Source organism: Mugil cephalus, chromosome 2 (genome assembly GCF_022458985.1).
Source record: "Mugil cephalus isolate CIBA_MC_2020 chromosome 2, CIBA_Mcephalus_1.1, whole genome shotgun sequence".
NCBI classification, from domain to species: Eukaryota; Metazoa; Chordata; class Actinopteri; order Mugiliformes; family Mugilidae; genus Mugil; species Mugil cephalus.
In genome coordinates, this window is record NC_061771.1 from 3418623 (window position 1) to 3436229 (window position 17607).

Genomic DNA, 17607 nt, shown 5'->3' on the forward strand with positions numbered 1-17607 from the left:
CAGAATGCGATGAAGCTAGGGTTAACACAAAAGGATATTTAATGAAAAGGAACTAAAAGCTCTGCATACGGCAGGTAAATCCAAATTACAAAAATCACAACAAACAAACAAACAAACAAAAAAATAGGAAATTAGAACATGGAGACAAAAAGCATGGCATGGGGGATGGGATAAAAAAAAAATGACGCACCAGGTAACAAACAAAGGGTAAGGCAGAGCTATACAAGAAGGCCGAGGGATGATGAGACACAGATGAAACTAAAGAGGGAATGGGGAGCCTGGAGGCTCAAAGTGTGAATGTTGTTGAAACTTCTTGGGGACAGAAGTCAAAACTGAATTATAAATAGTTGGTAAATTAAAGTCCACCTCCTCTCTGTTTAGAGAAGGTTTTTCTATCTATCTATCTATCTATCTATCTATCTATCTATCTATCTATCTATCTATCTATCTATCTATCTATCTATCTATCTATCTATCTATCTATCTATCTATCTATCTATCTATCTATCTATCATTTGTTTCCTTATTTATTTACTTCTTACCTTTTTTTAACCTAAGTTGGGTCGAACTGTGTCACCCTATGGCAGTGAAGTCAAACTCATTTTAATTCATTTCATGCGAATGTGGTTTGGAAGAAACAAACCCTCCAACACGCGCTCTAAACTTTCATATCCTCAGAGACCTCTTAACCAGACTGAACAGACTGAACCAGTGACAGAGCTCAACACCATAGATCAGTGTATGTCAATGCGGGACCATCGGTTTATCCTGGCGGGTGGAAAATATCTGAAAATATTTACAATAATGAAGATGTGATTCAAACTTTGGAGACAAACAGGAGTGGAGCTGCTGTCTCAGGTAATGAACACAACATAAACAAGGTTTACACTCATACTATAACTGTTGTATAATAAGATGTTGACTGCAGGTTTGAAGGAAGAACTACATTTTCTAAAACAACTAAAAAAAACAAACAAACAAAAAAAAAAACCTGAGGAACAGTGATGAGTCTGGTTTGTTGTCATGGTTTGATCTTAATATTTAACCCTTATGCCCTCTGAACACTTTTGGTATTTATTACCCTCTAGACACTTTTTGTATCAAAAATGTACATACATAAAGAAACCATCATAAAATCCTCTACTTTTTTTATGATTCACTTAAACAACTTCAGACCTGTTCAAAACCACCAACATTGCAAGGGTTTTCAGGATTTTAACCCTCTTAATGCCAGTCTGAAAATGCGTTTTTTTTAATTTTCTTTCTTTCTTAAAAAAAAGACAAACAATTAATTATTTTTCTTAAAATAAGCAGTAGGATGATGGGGCTTTGGTAGTAACTGGAGTTCTGAATATGTCAAGGATTAGCAATAAAATTGATTTGATTGCATCATTATTTTGTATATAGTATCACATTTAAAATTTCGCACCCTCTGGACACCTTTGTGGCATAAATCACTTAAACAACTGCAGACTTGCTCAAAAATACCAAAATTTCAATAATTTTCAGGATTTTAACCCTTTAAATGCCAGTCTATTTTACAAAAAAAAAAAAAGACAAAAACTGAATTATTTTCCAATAAATAAACAGCACCCCTGGTAGCCACATGGCTCCATTATAATAGTGGGAAATTTACAAGAATTTCATGCATTGACCTACAATGAGAAAATGATGAATCTGATCTAATACAGTAAATAATGTCAAATATCACTAGTTTTCTTCTAAATGAACAGACATTACAGAATGCATGGTTTTATGTTGGAATGGCAGCCAGATTAAAAAATGTAGTTATAATGGAAGTCTATGGGGCATTTTTGCCATGAAGGAGTCCAGAGGGACACTACATAAAAAACACTCATGCAATCAAATCAGTTTTATTGCTTATATTTGACATATCCAATTCCATTCCATTTTATGGAAAATAATCCAGATTGTGTCTCTTGCATCACGAGAGTATGACATGTGAACGTAAAAGACACTGGATTTTTAAACATTTAGCTAAAGAAAAGAGTTCCTGCAGAAATTCAAGCCACAAGCTGTAACACAGCCAAAATGAGCACCAAATGAAAAAAAATAGAATTTGAACAAAATGTGCAAAAATTGCCTGAGGACTGGATAAGGGTTGAAACACAGTGTCATCTTTACATAATAATAATAATAATAATCTACACTGACTGAATAACAACCTGTTAACATTGAAATAATAACACCTGACCAAAAAAACAACAATATATTGTCCGTGCAGTCCACAAACCATTAAGTTAAAAAATCTACTTAAGCATAGTCATGGAACTAGACTATTTTACCACAGCCCTTTTCAATTCTCAGAGCAGGAAAACCACATTTTAAGCAAAATACAGGCCACATTGATCAGCTTCATGGATGGTTAGTTTTCCAGAAAATCATTTTACAGCAGTGACAAAAAGGTTTTGTGGTGTAATAAAAACACCAAACATGCAGTATATCAAGTCTAAATTCTATTCTGTTCTATTCTATTCTATTCTATTCTATTCTATTCTATTCTATTCTATTCTATTCTATTCTATTCTATTCTATTTGTTGTGTTTAATGACCATTTGCTGCATAAATGATCAAAAATCTCAAGCTGTGTACACAGTAAAATCAGCATACCCAAATTAACACTGTAAGAGTTGATCTTAACACTTTTAAAGTGTCTATATGGGTCCACACCTCAGAGTGTTAATTTAACACTTTTTCGAGTGTTGGTACCTTTACACTAAGTTAGTGTAAATTTGACTCTTCTTGTAGTTAAATTTAACACTGCCTAACACCAACCAGTGTTTTTTTTTTTTAACACTTTTATGTAGTGTTAGCAATGAACTCTCAGAGACTATTTCTTAACTACACAAGTGTTACCCCCATAACACTTAAAAGGTGTCAATATAATTGTTGGAGGGGGGGTTCGCGGAGGGGAATTTGCTGTGTAAAACAGGTATGTAAAATACAAAATATTAGCTATATTCAGTCACAAATGTTGACTTCTACCATCAGGTGCTGGATCAGTAAAGAAGACCTCTTACAGAGTTGTTGCAGTGTTTCTGGGTCTGCTGTGTCTTCTCCTGGCTGGATTCATAGCGATGGCATTATTTTGTGAGTGGACTTCCTTGTGAAAAGATCCCAAACAGAACATGTGTGGCTGGTTAAGAGTGTTTATTTTTTGTTCTTGTTCCAAGCGCAGTCATCCAAGGCAATTCTCAGCTGCAAACGAAGATGGACCTGTTACAGACCAGTTACGACAACCTGACCAGAGAGAAAGCTGAACTGCAGAGGACATTTGATGACATGGCCAAACAGAGAATTCTTCTCAATTCAAAGCGCCACAGATGGTACAGTCTGTCTGCAGGAATGAAACATCAGAGACAAATACAGCACATCTGCATTCTCTGTTTCTTTATTTAGTTGTGAGAGAACATAACCGCATAAAGAAATGTAACTCCGGGCCAACAATGAGGTTTGAATCTAGGCCATGTCACATATGACAAGTACAGCCACAGTGAAAGAGTCTGATAAGCTCACTTCTTCTTTTATAGTCCACTTATTCAGATGTTCTTTTTTCAGGCCTGTGGTCCTCAGCCAGAGTTGAAGGTCAAATGACATCTGCAGAGACAATGAGGCACATATTTTAATATATTGTATATATACATTTTTATTTTTCATACACAGATGTCGATTGTCAACAAAAACAATGGACGTGCTTTGGTGGTAGTTGCTACTACATTTCGCGAAGCACAAAGTCCTGGCAGGAAAGTAAAGTGACTGTCAGCAGAGAGGAGCAGACCTGATCATCATCAACAGTCCAGAAGAACAGGTGTGTGAAATAGTAAATGCCACAGAGGTTGAAATCATTGAATCGTCTATATAAATAAATATATATAAATATAATAAAATAATAATTATTATTCTTATACTGATGACTGTTCTTTCTGTCTGTCAACAAGGAATTTGTAATACAGTTCGAAAGGTCCAGATGGATCGGACTGACTGACAGAGAGAGAGAAGGGACATGGAAATGGGTGGATGGGACTCCGCTGACCACAAGGTTGGCAAATTTACTATTTTTATGTATTTCATACAGAAGCAATGCCAGCGCTGGAAAACTTGATGGATTCAAAAACATTGTGTGACATTCATTTACCTTATCCCTGTAAACTGTTTAGTTGAAAGATAATATTTAATTTCTGCTTTGGGCATGTATTCAGTGACTGTTAGGGTTAGAGTTAGGGTTAGGGTATTGAGAAAATATTTTTTTCCATTTTCCTTTTGGGTTTCAGCTACTGGGGCCCTGGTGAGCCAAATGGTTTTCCAAACAGAGATGAAGACTGTGCAGACATAACTATTTACCAATCACAATACAGATGGAATGATGACTTGTGTAGCCATGAAAAAATGTGGATATGTGAGAAGAAGCTGACTCCATAAATCAGCATCCAGACAGATAATGACAGAACAGTCAGGAAGTTCATTTCCTCAACTGCAATTGCTAACACAATGCTAAGCCAGACTATATCAATAACATATAGGGCAGGTGTACTCAAATACAAATCTTAAAAGGCCACAAAGAAAATTTTCCATAAGTCAAAGGTCCATTTACTGAGGTCAGTCAAGCCACATGCCATACTATTGTATACTATTCAAAACAAAATGTCCTTTTCATTCAAAGCAACATACATGCTAAAATAAGATGCAATTTCCATTTTGACATAATTTCCAATAATACTTGAATTAAAAAAAAAATAATAAGGCTCGTGCCATGAATCCATAAAATATATATCAGACGTCTTAGTCGCATGATGTACAGTAGCTCAGGGCTGGCCAACCCGCGGCTCCCGAGCCGCATGCGGCTCTTTGCCCGGTTCCATGCGGCACTTACGTTCATATCGAAGTTTCGCTTCGCTTCGCTCGAGTACAATAGGAGCAAGATCATTTGAGTAAACAATTTGTGTCAAGATCGCTCTCAAAACGGCAGGGAAAAGATGCACAGCAAAACGGACACATGAAGATGAACACAGGACGTTTTTAACAAAGTGGGAGAGTTTATATCTTTTTGTTGAACGTAATGGCAAGCCATTCTGCCTTATGTCAGGCGTCATTAGCGCATTTCAAAGCTTCAAATCTTCAGCGCCACTTCAGCTCATTAAGTAAGTAGTAAGTAACATGCATAGTAAAAGAAAAAAGCTATTGTAAATAATAATAATAAATGTCGGTGTGTCGACCTCCTCACAGCTGTAGCTCACCTAACCAAGGCTCCTTATCAATAATATGGAACTAGTTTGGATATCATAAGGTGGTTGTGGAACAAACTTGTCCCATATGTAAGGTATGCAAATAAAGGTAATGTCTTAGGATAGCAACACAACACATTTATTCCACCACCTGAAGTACAACCACAAACCGGGGTAGTTAGCAAATGATGAGGAGAAAGCAGCCACACCCTCTGGTAAAGATGACCAGACGTCCCCGATTTCTGGGGACAGTCCCTGTTTTGGATGACCTGCCCCCCAGCTGTAGCTGTTCTCATAAGTGTCCCCAATTTTAACGTTTTACGAATGAGCAGAAAAAATGTTGCTCACAGACTACAACCATTATGGTAGTCGATCGCGCTGGTTTTGGCACTACAGACATAGCAGTATAAATATGAATAAATATCTCAAAATAAATGAAACCATAATTGTCCCTGTTTCTTCATTTCATCTTGATAACATTTCATTTATTTATTTTTTATGTCCGAGTTGTAAATATCCCAGGATTTCTTTTTAGAAATCTGGTCACCAGTAAATGGAAAAGAAAAAGAAAAAGAAAAAAAATCTGTTTCCTATGTAATATGCAAAGCAGAGCAATTCTGGCCAATGGTCGAATCCCTTCTCTCGTTCAGCTCCTGCAGTCTCCTTATATATGGTTCTCAACCTGTCTCCTTACGTCTGGTAGTTTTACAAACTAACAACTGGCAAATGACCTTTTAACCTTTAAAGTTTGTACACATCCCAAAAACAGAAAAGAGACACTAAGGGAAAAGCGAGAGGACCATATACTACACTTCATTATCCTTTGAAATCAGCTTTGAAACAATTCAGCAGTTCACAGCTGGTATCTATTGTTAGTGTCTAACACCACAGGAGAAAATGCACCAAGGTGTAAAGTGATGATGTGGAGGTCGCATGTTCTTCAGAACGGACATACATCATGTCACAGGCCTGTCATTAGTGTCTCTGACTTGACTATGGACCATTAGATCTTCAGCTAAAATAATACATCGAGTTGGGGATGCATCAGCTCATGTTGACTCTGCTTTTCTGTTTCCACCTCTCATTTGTTTTGTTGTGCTGCACCACTAAGTAGTAGAGGACTGCTACCACACCCAGTGTTCTATTCCTCCAAGAGACATGCAGTAAACATATTCTGGACCAAGCCTCTTCCAAGGGGAGTTCTTACTGACCTGGCACATGTTGCCTCTAGGGGGTCTGGATTGTCTGCACATGCCATCTGAGGCCTCACTCCTGGAGTGTCTTGCAATTTTATCCTTATTGGACACAAAAAATACAATACTTCTTCTCTCATACAGTCACATGTTTTACAGTCACAACCAAGCTCGTATACTGTGTCTTTCTTTGTAAGACTGGAGATAACTCTTTATTCTTCAGCAGTGAAGAGTACTAGTTGTACCTTAAGATGATACAGTGGTGTTGTGGTGACAAACCTTTTTCACGACAAATATTCAGAGTACGTAAATTGATTTTATTAAGGGTTAAAACAGTTTTTTGATTTTACATCTTAAGGCAGTGAGCGATAAGGGAATAATGATGTGAATAAGCAGTTATTAGAGCAGATCTCTAGGATGGACAGTCAAGATCATCATGTCAAACTTCATGGACTAGGTTTTCCACATGGGTGAAATTTTCCATCAACTTGCCACAAAGTTTATAGTAGCATTAAGCTGATTGACTCAAGAAAAATGACAAGCTGCTGCTGAGTTGGGCCAAAAATACTTATGTAAATGTCACACCGGAAGCTGATCAAAAGATAATCGTGCTGTTGCAAGGCACATTAACGCACACTTTCATCACAGCAAGGTAGGAAAATGGCTCGAGTGGTTCATCAAGACGAATGCGAGATCACATTTGAATATGAGGAATCTGATGCATTAAAGAGCTTAAAAAAACAAGAGGATGCTGCAGTGGCAGGTGAGACACAACTCCTACAACTGAACAGCTTGAGGTTCACATTTAACTCTAAAAGAAACAACACCTGCAGTTAAACTGTTCATTATATCAGTGACTTTTCATCCATGACCCTTAAATGATAATTTACCCTTAAAGTCCAAAGTGAAAAAAATGGTGTTCTGAGTTTTGTGCTTCAGTGTTCTTTGTCATGTCTCCACATTAAAACAAGTTAGTCCATATTGTACAGTAGTATGGAAAAAGTATTGCCCCATTCCTGAGTTCTTATTTTTTTTTACGTGTTTGTTACACTTAAATGCTTCAGATCATCAAACTAATTTAAATATTAGTCAATGACAACACAAGTAAACACAAAATTCAGTTTTTAAATGGAGGTTTTTATTATTAAAGGAAAAAGAAATCTCTTTTGATCTCAGTATTATGTCTAGGTTTTGAGGATCATTTGGTCTTTTTCGCTTTGTCAGGCAGCTCTTATTTAAGTGATTTCTTGACTGAGATCAGGTGTCACAGTAATCAGGACTGGGTGTGTCTAGAGACATTGAACTGAAGTGTGAGTTCAATTCCAGCTAAATTGTGTTTTAACAAGAGAGGCAAACACTTTTTCACACAGGTAGATTTGGAGTTTTTCCCATAATAATGAAAACATTCATTTAAAAACTGTATTATGTGTTTACTTGTGTTATCTTTGACTGATATTTGATATAATTTGTTTGATGATTTGAAAGATTTAGTGTGACAAACATGCAAAAATTAAGAAATCAGGAAGGGGCCAACACTTTTTCACATCACTGTATTTTGATTTCTGCACTCAGGAAGAAACCAATACAGATTTGTTGTTGTGAGCTTTGGACTTCTATGTATCCTTCAAGCTGCTCTCAACATTTCACTTCGACTGGCTCTTGGTGAGTAGCTTCACATTGTGTCTCCATCACCTTGTATCTGTCTGTATTGTCGAGAGTTTCTGTGTTAGATTATTGTTTAGTATGAGACAAGGTTACAGTCTGAAACAGACAAAATGCATGAAAACTGTCATGAGTGATGAATGTAAACGTAGAAGCATGAAACAGATGCAGCTGAAGTGGCACTTTGGTTTAGGTGAAATATAGTGTGTCAGTATTAATGATAAAAAAAAAAGCATATTCTTTATAGATTACAGCTAAGTGTATTTATAGTACCTGTTCATTTATTGTTCTTGTACCAAACACAGAGACCCAAGGAAACTCTGAGTGTGAAAGGAACATGGTTCTGTTAAACAACAGTTACAGCAACCTGACAGCAGAACTAGGCCGGCGAGAGACCACTAACAAGAATCTGGATGAAAAACAAACCCAGCTCCAAAAACTATTAGACAGTATGACCAAAGAGAGAATGGATTTTCAGAAAGCTTTTCAAGGTAACTAGTTTTAATCTAATCTAATACAGCACTCACGGATGTGAGTTTGTTACTGTACTGTACTGTACTGTACTGTACAGATGGAGTGTTTTAAGGTAGACCTACTATCAATCCAAAGCATTGATTTTGAAACAATCCAAAGTGGAAACTGTCTGAAAGATAGCATTCTGGACACATAATAATCACACAAAAGAACAAAAGAGTATCACAGTACCTCAACACATGAAGTGGCAGGGATGATCTCAAAAGTACGTCAGAGAAACTTTCATCTCTTTTAGTGTTAAAGACAGAGTTTGTCATGCAATTGGCTGGCTTCCCACAGCTAAGAATACATATGGCCACTAGGCATAAGTATTCATGAAGATGAACATAACAGTAAACCATCAGAGGGTGTAGTAATTACCTCAACAGAAGCACTATCTTTGTGGTTAAAAATAACATGGTAAGAAGGACAATCAGCAAACCACCAAAACATTAAAATGCACTGACAGTCTGTAAGCATCATCTTTGATTTTACTTTCTTTTCTTTTTGGGAAACAGATTGTCAACAAAAACAATGGGTGTGCTTTGGTGGAAGTGCCTATTACATTTCTGGTAGCATGAAGTCCTGGAATGAAAGCAGGGATGACTGTCAGCAGAGAGGAGCAGACCTGGTGATCATCAACAGCAAAGAAGAACAGGTGTGTTTCTTTATATGTGTGTGAAACAGTGAATGCCACAGAGGTTGAGATCAAATCAACCATCTGTTTTTGTAATAACTGTGTTTTTTTTTACTCTGCTGTTTGTTTCTCCGTGAACAAGGAATTTGCAAGAAAATTCAGACTGTCCATATGGATCGGACTGACTGACACAGAGGCAGAGGGGACGTGGAAATGGGTGGATGGGACTCTACTGAACACAAGGTTGCTATATTACTTTTCTCATGATATAACTGATAAGATGCACCACGGCCACCCTGTGCATACTGTACATAGGACAGCCTTGCAACTGAAATGTACCAAATGCTCAGAATTAGTGCAGTGTGTGAACAAAGTTTTCTTTAAGTCATTCATGTCATTATGTGGAGACTTTCTTATTCTTGTATTTCACTGCAGCCACATTTAAAAAATAAAACAAAAATAAAGATTATTTTAAACAGAATTAAAAAAATAAGAATTAAAAATAAGGGGGAAAAAAATCCAAATTAAAAGAAAAAAAAAATTACTTAAACAACAACACTTTTGGAGAGTGATCATGCTTAAAACCTGTGCTCAAAAAGGAGTAGGAAGAAGTGAAAAAATCTTATTCACTCCTAACCTCCCTCTTGCATGATAACAATACATGTACAAATTCTAAAATCACTTCTATAGTTACACTACTATTACTATTATCTGTAATACAATAAGCTTAATATATCATTTGATGTCTACGTATAAATATTCTTCAGTGGTACACCAATACCACTTTATCAGGAATAATACGTGTGCGTTTTATTAATTGTTTTCCAGTCTTTTATATCAGCTGCTGAAAAAAAGTCACAACTTTTACAGCACTGCTTTAACTACAAGATGTTTGCCACTAAGTTGTGCTTGTAAGTACTGCTTATGGAAAGATCCACTTCAACTTTCAACAGGTCAAATTCAACTTTCAAACAAACGGCGTCACATGATTTTCAAGCAGAATGTAGAGTTTAAGTCAATGAATGGAAGTGGTCCAGTCCCAGAGACAGCAACCCACATGTCCACCACCATGCTTCAAGGCTAGTATTAGGCTCTTTTCCTAAAAACAAGCAAACAAACAAACAAAAAAAAAACACGTGGCCTGCACCACCACACTCATGATGTCTCTTTGTTGTAAACTGTCCACCCTGTCATCCTTGTTGTTCGCAGTTGTTGTCAGTAAGTTTAGTTATGTCCATCATTGTGCGTTTTTGTGTGTTCTGAGAAAAACTGCATTTTTTATCATGGTTTCAGCTACTGGGACATCAAGGAGCCAAACAGCAAAAATGAGCATGAAGACTGTGCAGAAATACATAGACCAGATTTGAAAAGAAACTGGAATGATGAATCATGTGACAAAAAGAATTTCTGGATCTGTGAGAAGAAACTGACTCTATGAACCAGCGTAGATTGTATAATCAGAGATTAATAGGTTCAGTTGACTTTGTCTTGATAGTCAGTTATAGTTATAGACTCTATTTTAACTGTAATATATTGATTGTAAAGAAGAGAAGACTCTTCTCTCTGAATGATTGTTCATCTTCATTCAGCTCTTCAGGAGAGGATGTCAAAAATAAACAGTTCTTACTGTATCATTAAATTTAGTTGGTAAATCTGATGTACATCCCCATAAATACATTAGTAAACCATTTGCTTTGTGCCAGGTCATTAAGTGGATTCACTTTAGCTGTGGTTGAAATGTTAGCTGTGTTCAGAAAAGGTATACTAGGGATGTTTAATCTGATCTCACTGTAGCTTCATTCTATATTATCTGCGACTATATTTAAAACCAATAAATATATCTGCCCAAAATACTCACCTTTTGTTCTTGAACTTTCCATCACATCCATCATTCAGCAGTTGGAGTTCCTAAGTAGACATGATTACACTCAGCCTTGTGATGAGACAGTTTTATATGTCTCCAAGTCTAATACTTGGAGCACCGATAAGTACCTGGGTCTACAGCTTGATCACAAACACAGTATACAAGTTAGAAGACAATATACTACTTCGTCAGGAGGTTTAGGCCCTTCAAGTCTACCAGACTATCGTTGTCAGTGCCCTCTGCCATGCTGTGGTGTACTGGGCAGCATTAAGAACAAAGGCACTTGTGCGAGGACAGGTTCTGTAGGGGCTGAGCTGGAGTCCCTGACATCAGTAGCAGAGGCAAGGACTTTGAACAAACACATGAGCAATTTCCACCACTGTTATGAAAATGTACTAATATTCTATATAATCTCATATGTCCTTTGTATTCTCTTTTAGATAAGTATAGGTCTGTGGGAACACATAGAAGGGTACACTTGGATTGTGTGATGGATTCTGTGCATGTGCCATAACTGTCAGGATAGACAAGATAAGAGGACTTATTCACACCTAGTGACTATCTCTAGAGGAAAAACAACTCCATATATGGCACTGCTGAACCTTGTACTTCCTTTGTTTAGATGAAACTAAATATTGCAGACGCTGCATAATAGGCAGCAAACTCTCAGCTCTACCATAATTTCCGTCTCTCATACGATGCATTCAACAGAAAGCCCCCCTGAAGCATCAAAAAATGTACACAACTGGTCAAACGTTTTTACAGCATGCAGTATCCTCTGGTATATTTGGTCAGGTTTCATCTTACAGCAAGATAATACCCCAAAGTTTAGTCCAAACTGTACCAGAACTACCTCAACTGCCACAAGTGTGTTCACATGTTAACTCAGTTTTTCAGTTGTTTATTTGGTCTATGCTTTCATTTCAGAGTAAAAGGACACATTGAAATGCATACATTTCAATAAAAAAAGAAAAAAAAAAGAAAGACATTGTGTTCTAAAACTTTTGACCAGTAGTGTATGTAACATCTACCTACTCAATTCACTGACCCACAGCTGCCCTCAATTAATCATTCTCCATTTTATGGAGCATGAACATACTGTAGTACTAAAGTTTCTTCCTGGTCTCTACAATCCTGATGTCAGACCAAAAGGTTCCAGGACTAGGCTAAAGGCTGATTTTTTCTTGTGCTGAATGTAAAAATGAAGAAGAGTTCCTGCAGAGCTGTTGCTGTATTTCTAGCTCTGATGTGTCTCTTTCTAATCGCTGGACTCATCACTCTTTCCTATTTTATTTTTAATAGCTGAGCTTGTTAATGTGACCGGGACAGCTATATGCCCCTGACACTGGATGTGACAATGCCACCCTGGGAAATACACACTTACTATATATTCAATTCAATTCAATTCAGTTTTATTTATATAGCGCCAATAACAATACAAATCATCTCAAGACGCTTCACAAAAACCAGCCTGCAACCTCCAGAGCAAGCCTGAGGGCAACGGTGGCAAGGAAAAACTCCCTTTTAACAGGAAGAAACCTAGAGCAGAACCCATCTGCCGCAGGCCAGCCGCTTAGAAACAGAGAAGATAGAGAGAAAAGAAGAGCAGGAGAAACAAGATAAACAAACTTCTGTCATAGATACATACTGTACATCAAGCGGAAGGAAACATGTAGGGTCTAGTAATATAACACATAGCTGATGATCTTTGACAGTTTGTGAATATAACAGGAATCATGGGCAGGTTGGTGAATTGTTCATCTAGGTAGGAGTGGACAACTGGAGGAGGCCATGATGACTGGGACAGATGTAGTTTATGGAGCTCCACAGGTCTGATACACAGCAATCCAGACCATGAAGACTGGGCTGGTTGATGAGGCCACAGCAGCAGATGTAGCTTAGAACTCCACAGGTCAGATATTCAGCACTCCAGACCAGAGACCCTCACAAGATGATGGAGGGGGAGGGGAGCGGAGGGGAGAGAGTAAGACACAGTGGATAGTAAATTATAAGAGATAGAAAATAAAATGATAAGATATTAGAGGACAGGAGCCAGAGAAGAAAGAGGAGAGGACATGTCCTCAGTGCATTGTCCCCCTACAGCCTAGGCCTATAGCAGCATAACTAAGGGATGGTTAAGTCCAGCCCTAGCTATAAGCTTTTTCAAAAAGGAAAGTCTTAAGCCTGACCTTAAACGTAGAGACTGTGTCTGCCTCCCGAACCCAAACTGGGAGCTGGTTCCATAGGAGAGGAGCCTGATAGCTGAAGGCTCTACCTCCCATTCTACTTTTAGAAACTCTGGGAACCACAAGTAGACCTGCACTTAGAGATCGTAGTGATCTGTTGGGACAGTATAGTACAATGAGGTCTTTCAAATATGATGGAGCTAGGCCTTTCAGGGCCTTGTATGTAAGGAGGAGGATTTTAAATTCAATTCTAGATTTTAAAGGGAGCCAATGAAGAGAAGCTAATACTGGAGTAATATGATCTCTCTTGCTAATTCCTGTCAGTGCTCTTGCTGCAGCGTTTTGAATCAATTGGAGGCTTTTTAAAGAGCTACTTGGACAGCCAGACAGTAATGAGTTAAAATAATCCAGCCTGGAAGACACAAATGCATGAACTAGTTTTTCCGCATCACTCTGAGAAAGGATGCTCCTAATTTTGATGATATTACAAAGGTGGAAGAAAGCAGTCCTGGTCACCTGCTTTATGTGAGAATTAAAGGACATATCCTGGTCAAAAATAACGCCAAGGTTTTTTCACGGTAGTACTGGGGGCCAAGGTAATGCCATCCAACAAAAGCAGGTGATTAGATAATGAATCTCTGACATGTTTAGAGCCAAATACGATAACTTCAGTTTTGTCTGAGTTTAAAAGTAGAAAATTACAGGTCATCCAAGCCTTTATGTCTTTAAGGCATGCTTGGAGTTTAACCAGCGGATTAGTTTCATCTGGTTTCATGGATAAATATAGCTGGGTATCATCTGCGTAGCAATGGAAGTTTATGCCGTGCTTTCTAATAATATTGCCTAAGGGAAGCATGTATAATGTGAATAATATTGGTCCTAGCACAGAACCCTGAGGAACCCCATAGCTTACTTTGGTATATATAGAAGAGTTGCTGTTTACATGGACAAACTGGAATCTGTCTGACAGATATGATTCAAACCAGTCTAGTGCAGCGTAAGAGATGGTGGTCAACACATTCAAATGCTACTTGGTCAGGTTGTTGTAACTGGTCTGAAACTGCGATGGACCAGTTTCAAACCAGTTACAACAATGACTGAAGAAAAAAAAGAGCTGCAGAACAGTTTTCAAATTTAATCTGAAGAGAGAGAATAACAGAAAAACTATGAACCTGCTCTTACATACAGACCCATAGCACCAATTGGGTTCAGCAGCAAGATGCTGGGCATGTAGCACTGAGTAGGTCTACAGTACAGGAAATGGCTGGAATGGGTGGTTGATAGGGCTGACTTTCAGGAAGGAGCCGGAGCTTGTGGAAGACGTGGAGCGTTATCGATGGACTTTCTGCTATGCTGGAGTTGCTCTGGGTGAGAGGCGGAGGGCTGGGGTGGGCTTTTTGCTTGCCCCAAGACTCTCTGCCTTGATGTTGGAGTTCACCCAGATGGACGAAAGGTTTGCTTCCCAACGGTCTGCGGCCAGGGCAGTTGCTGAGGCAAAAACTCGGGCATGGGAGGAGTTCGGTGAGGCCATGGAAGAAGACTATGGAACGGCTCCAGAGAGGTTCTGGCAAACCGTCCGGCGTCTCAGGGCGGAAGACGGCAACTTGCCCACACCGTTTTTGGTGGGGGCAGGGAGCTGCTGACGTCTCCTGGGACTATTGCCTGGCAGTGGAAGGAATACTTTGAGGAGCTCCTCAATCCCACCAATATGCATTCCATAGGGGAAACAGAGCCGGAGGGCCCGGGGTTGAACCATCCAATCTCTGGGGCAGAAGTTGCTGAGGTGGTGAAGCAACTACCTGGCGGTGAAGCCCCAGGAGCAGATGAGATCCGCCCTGGGTATCTCAAGGCTCTGGATGTTGTAGGGCTGTCTGGGTTAACACGGCTCTGCAACATTGCATGGTCATCGGGGGCAGTGCCTTTGGAGTGGCAGACCGGGGTGGTGGTTCCCATCTTTAAGAAAGGGGACCAGATGGTGTGTTCCATCTATAGGGGGATCACACTCCTCAGCCTCCCCAGGAAAGTCTACGCCAAGGTGCTGGAAAAGAGGGTCCGATCGATGGTTGAACCTCAGATCGAGGAGGAACAATGCGGTTTTCGTCCGGGGCGTGGAACCATGGACCAGCTCTTTACCCTCACTAGGGAGCTGGAGGGGAAATGGGAGTTTGCCCAACCAGTCCACATGTGTTTTGTGGATTTGGAGAAGGCCTACGACATGTCCTCAGGGGTATCCTGTGGGGGGTGCTCCGGGAGTATGGGGTGGATGGCCCTTTGCCAAGGGCCATTCAGTCCCTGTACCAAAGGATTGCGAGTTTAGTCCCTGTAGCCGGTTGTAAGTCGGACTAGTTCCCAATGAGGGTTGGACTCTGCCAGGGCTGCCCTTTGTCACCAGTTCTGTTCATAACTTTTATGGACAGAATTTGTAGGTGCAGCCGGGTGGTGGAAGGTGTCGAGTTTGGTGATCAGAGGATCTTGTCCCTGCTTTTTGCAGATGATGTGGTCCTCTAAGCGTCATTGAACTGCTGATGAACTGCAGCCGAATGTGAAGCGGCTGGGATGAAGATCAGCACCTCCAAGTCTGAGGCCATGGTTCTCAGTCGGAAAAGGGAGAAGTGCTCACTCCGGGTCGGGAAGGAAGTCCTGCTTCAAGTGAAGGAGTTCAAGTACCTTGGGATCTTGTTCACGAGTGAGGGTAGAATGGAGAGATCGACAGACAGATCAGAGCGGCGTCTGCAGTGTTGCGGGCGCTTAACCGGTCCGTCGTGGTAAAGACAGAGCTAAGCAGAAAGGCGAAGCTCTCAATTTACCAGTCGATCAATGTTCCAACCCTCACCTATGGTCCTCAGCTTTGGGTGATGACTGAAAGAACAAGATCGCGGATACAAGCGGCCGAAATTAGTTTCCTCCGTAGGGTGGCCGGGCTCAGCCTTAGAGATAGGGTAAGGAGCTCGAACACTCGGGAGGAGCTCAGAGTAGAACCACTGCTCCTCCACATCGAGAGGAGTCAGTTGAAGTGGTTCGGGCATCTGGTGAGGATGCCCCCCAGACGTCTCCCTTTAGAGGTGTTCCGGGCATGTCCCACCAGTAGGAGGCCTCAGGGTCACCCCAGGATGCAATGGAGGGATTATATCTCCCATCTGGCCTGGGAGCGCCTGGGGATTCTGGTGGAAGTGGCCGGGGAGAGGGCCGTCTGGACCTCCCTTCTAAAGCTGCTGCCCCCGCGACCCGGACCCGGATAAGCTGATGAAGACGAAGACAAAGATGAAGTATTTTTATTATTAAAACTTGTTGATGTTTGATGACATGCCTGTGATGCCTTTTTTGTGTGTTTTTTCTTGTTTTAGACCTCTCCAGATCAAGGACTGACGAACCTGTCCAGCCAACACTAAAGGTTTTCCCCAATGAAAGATTTCTGGATCTACCACTGTGCAACACTGGTTATGGTGATTCTTTCTAGGACCACGCACACACACTTAATATTTGCAATATTATGGACTTTAATAATGTCATCATTACACATTTAAGTGCACCAAATCTCCTCTTCTCCACGGATGCAGAGCAGCTTGAGGAACTCAAGGTCTTGCCATGCACTGCCATGCTTGATAAAAAGTGTGCCATATTGCTATACAAGCTGGATAAACACAGCTGCACATGCGCAGTTCACATCAAGATTCCCCAGTGCAATTTCCCAAACAACGTAGGACTAATTCACCTATGTGCTTCCATTAACGGTCAGGTAACAACACATTTGATGTGTTTGATTGAAAAAGTGGGCAACAATCTCTACCCTTCTTAGATTGGTCTCTTATGAGAGTAGACCAAACTTTGCTCTGTTTTTGAGCTACTCACAGCCCTGGAGCTTCTAGAATAACACAGTCTGAAAGGCCGTCCGGTGACAAAATCAGAATATGACAGGCAGGTACATCAACGTCATCGTAAATTAGCAAGTCGACGCGGTACTCCTGTTCACAACGAAGGTGAGCCGATTAATAAACTCTCACGTCAATTGCTGACTCATCAAAAGTGATGGTGGTCTTGGTGTTCCGGCCATCCACAGGCAAGTCAGAAACCCAGGTCGAGCCGGGTCAACTGTGATTATATTCCGGGTCAAATTTTCTTCCTAGTTAACACTCAGACTTGCCATTGTAGGTAAAACAGAGGTTTAATCACTGAAGTGTCCTGATGAGACAGGAGTGTGCCCATAAGTAGAAATGACCCAAAGTGGGATCATTCATATGCTTGTGCACAGTGTCCACAAGCCCTCCTCTTAATCACCGGGGACTTTAACCATGCCTCTCCTACCTCTACA

The 17607-nt window shown here is 40.0% G+C and overlaps 1 protein-coding gene and 1 long non-coding RNA gene across 2 annotated transcripts; both read left to right on the forward strand.

Moving 5' to 3' along the window:
- The first annotated feature begins 489 nt into the window (after window positions 1–489).
- LOC125004027 lies at window positions 490–4060 on the forward strand. Its single transcript, XR_007112304.1, has 5 exons — window positions 490–858; window positions 3013–3111; window positions 3200–3347; window positions 3685–3829; window positions 3960–4060. It is a non-coding gene; the product is annotated as an uncharacterized LOC125004027 (long non-coding RNA).
- A 3884-nt stretch (window positions 4061–7944) lies between these two features.
- On the forward strand, window positions 7945–11093 carry LOC125004024 (C-type lectin domain family 4 member M-like). Its single transcript, XM_047578348.1, has 5 exons — window positions 7945–8098; window positions 8404–8589; window positions 9130–9269; window positions 9391–9491; window positions 10542–11093. Exons 2-5 carry the CDS (start codon window positions 8436–8438, stop codon window positions 10684–10686), a joined length of 540 nt encoding a protein of 179 aa, XP_047434304.1. The 5' UTR covers window positions 7945–8098; window positions 8404–8435; the 3' UTR covers window positions 10687–11093.
- The last annotated feature ends 6514 nt before the right edge of the window (window positions 11094–17607 follow it).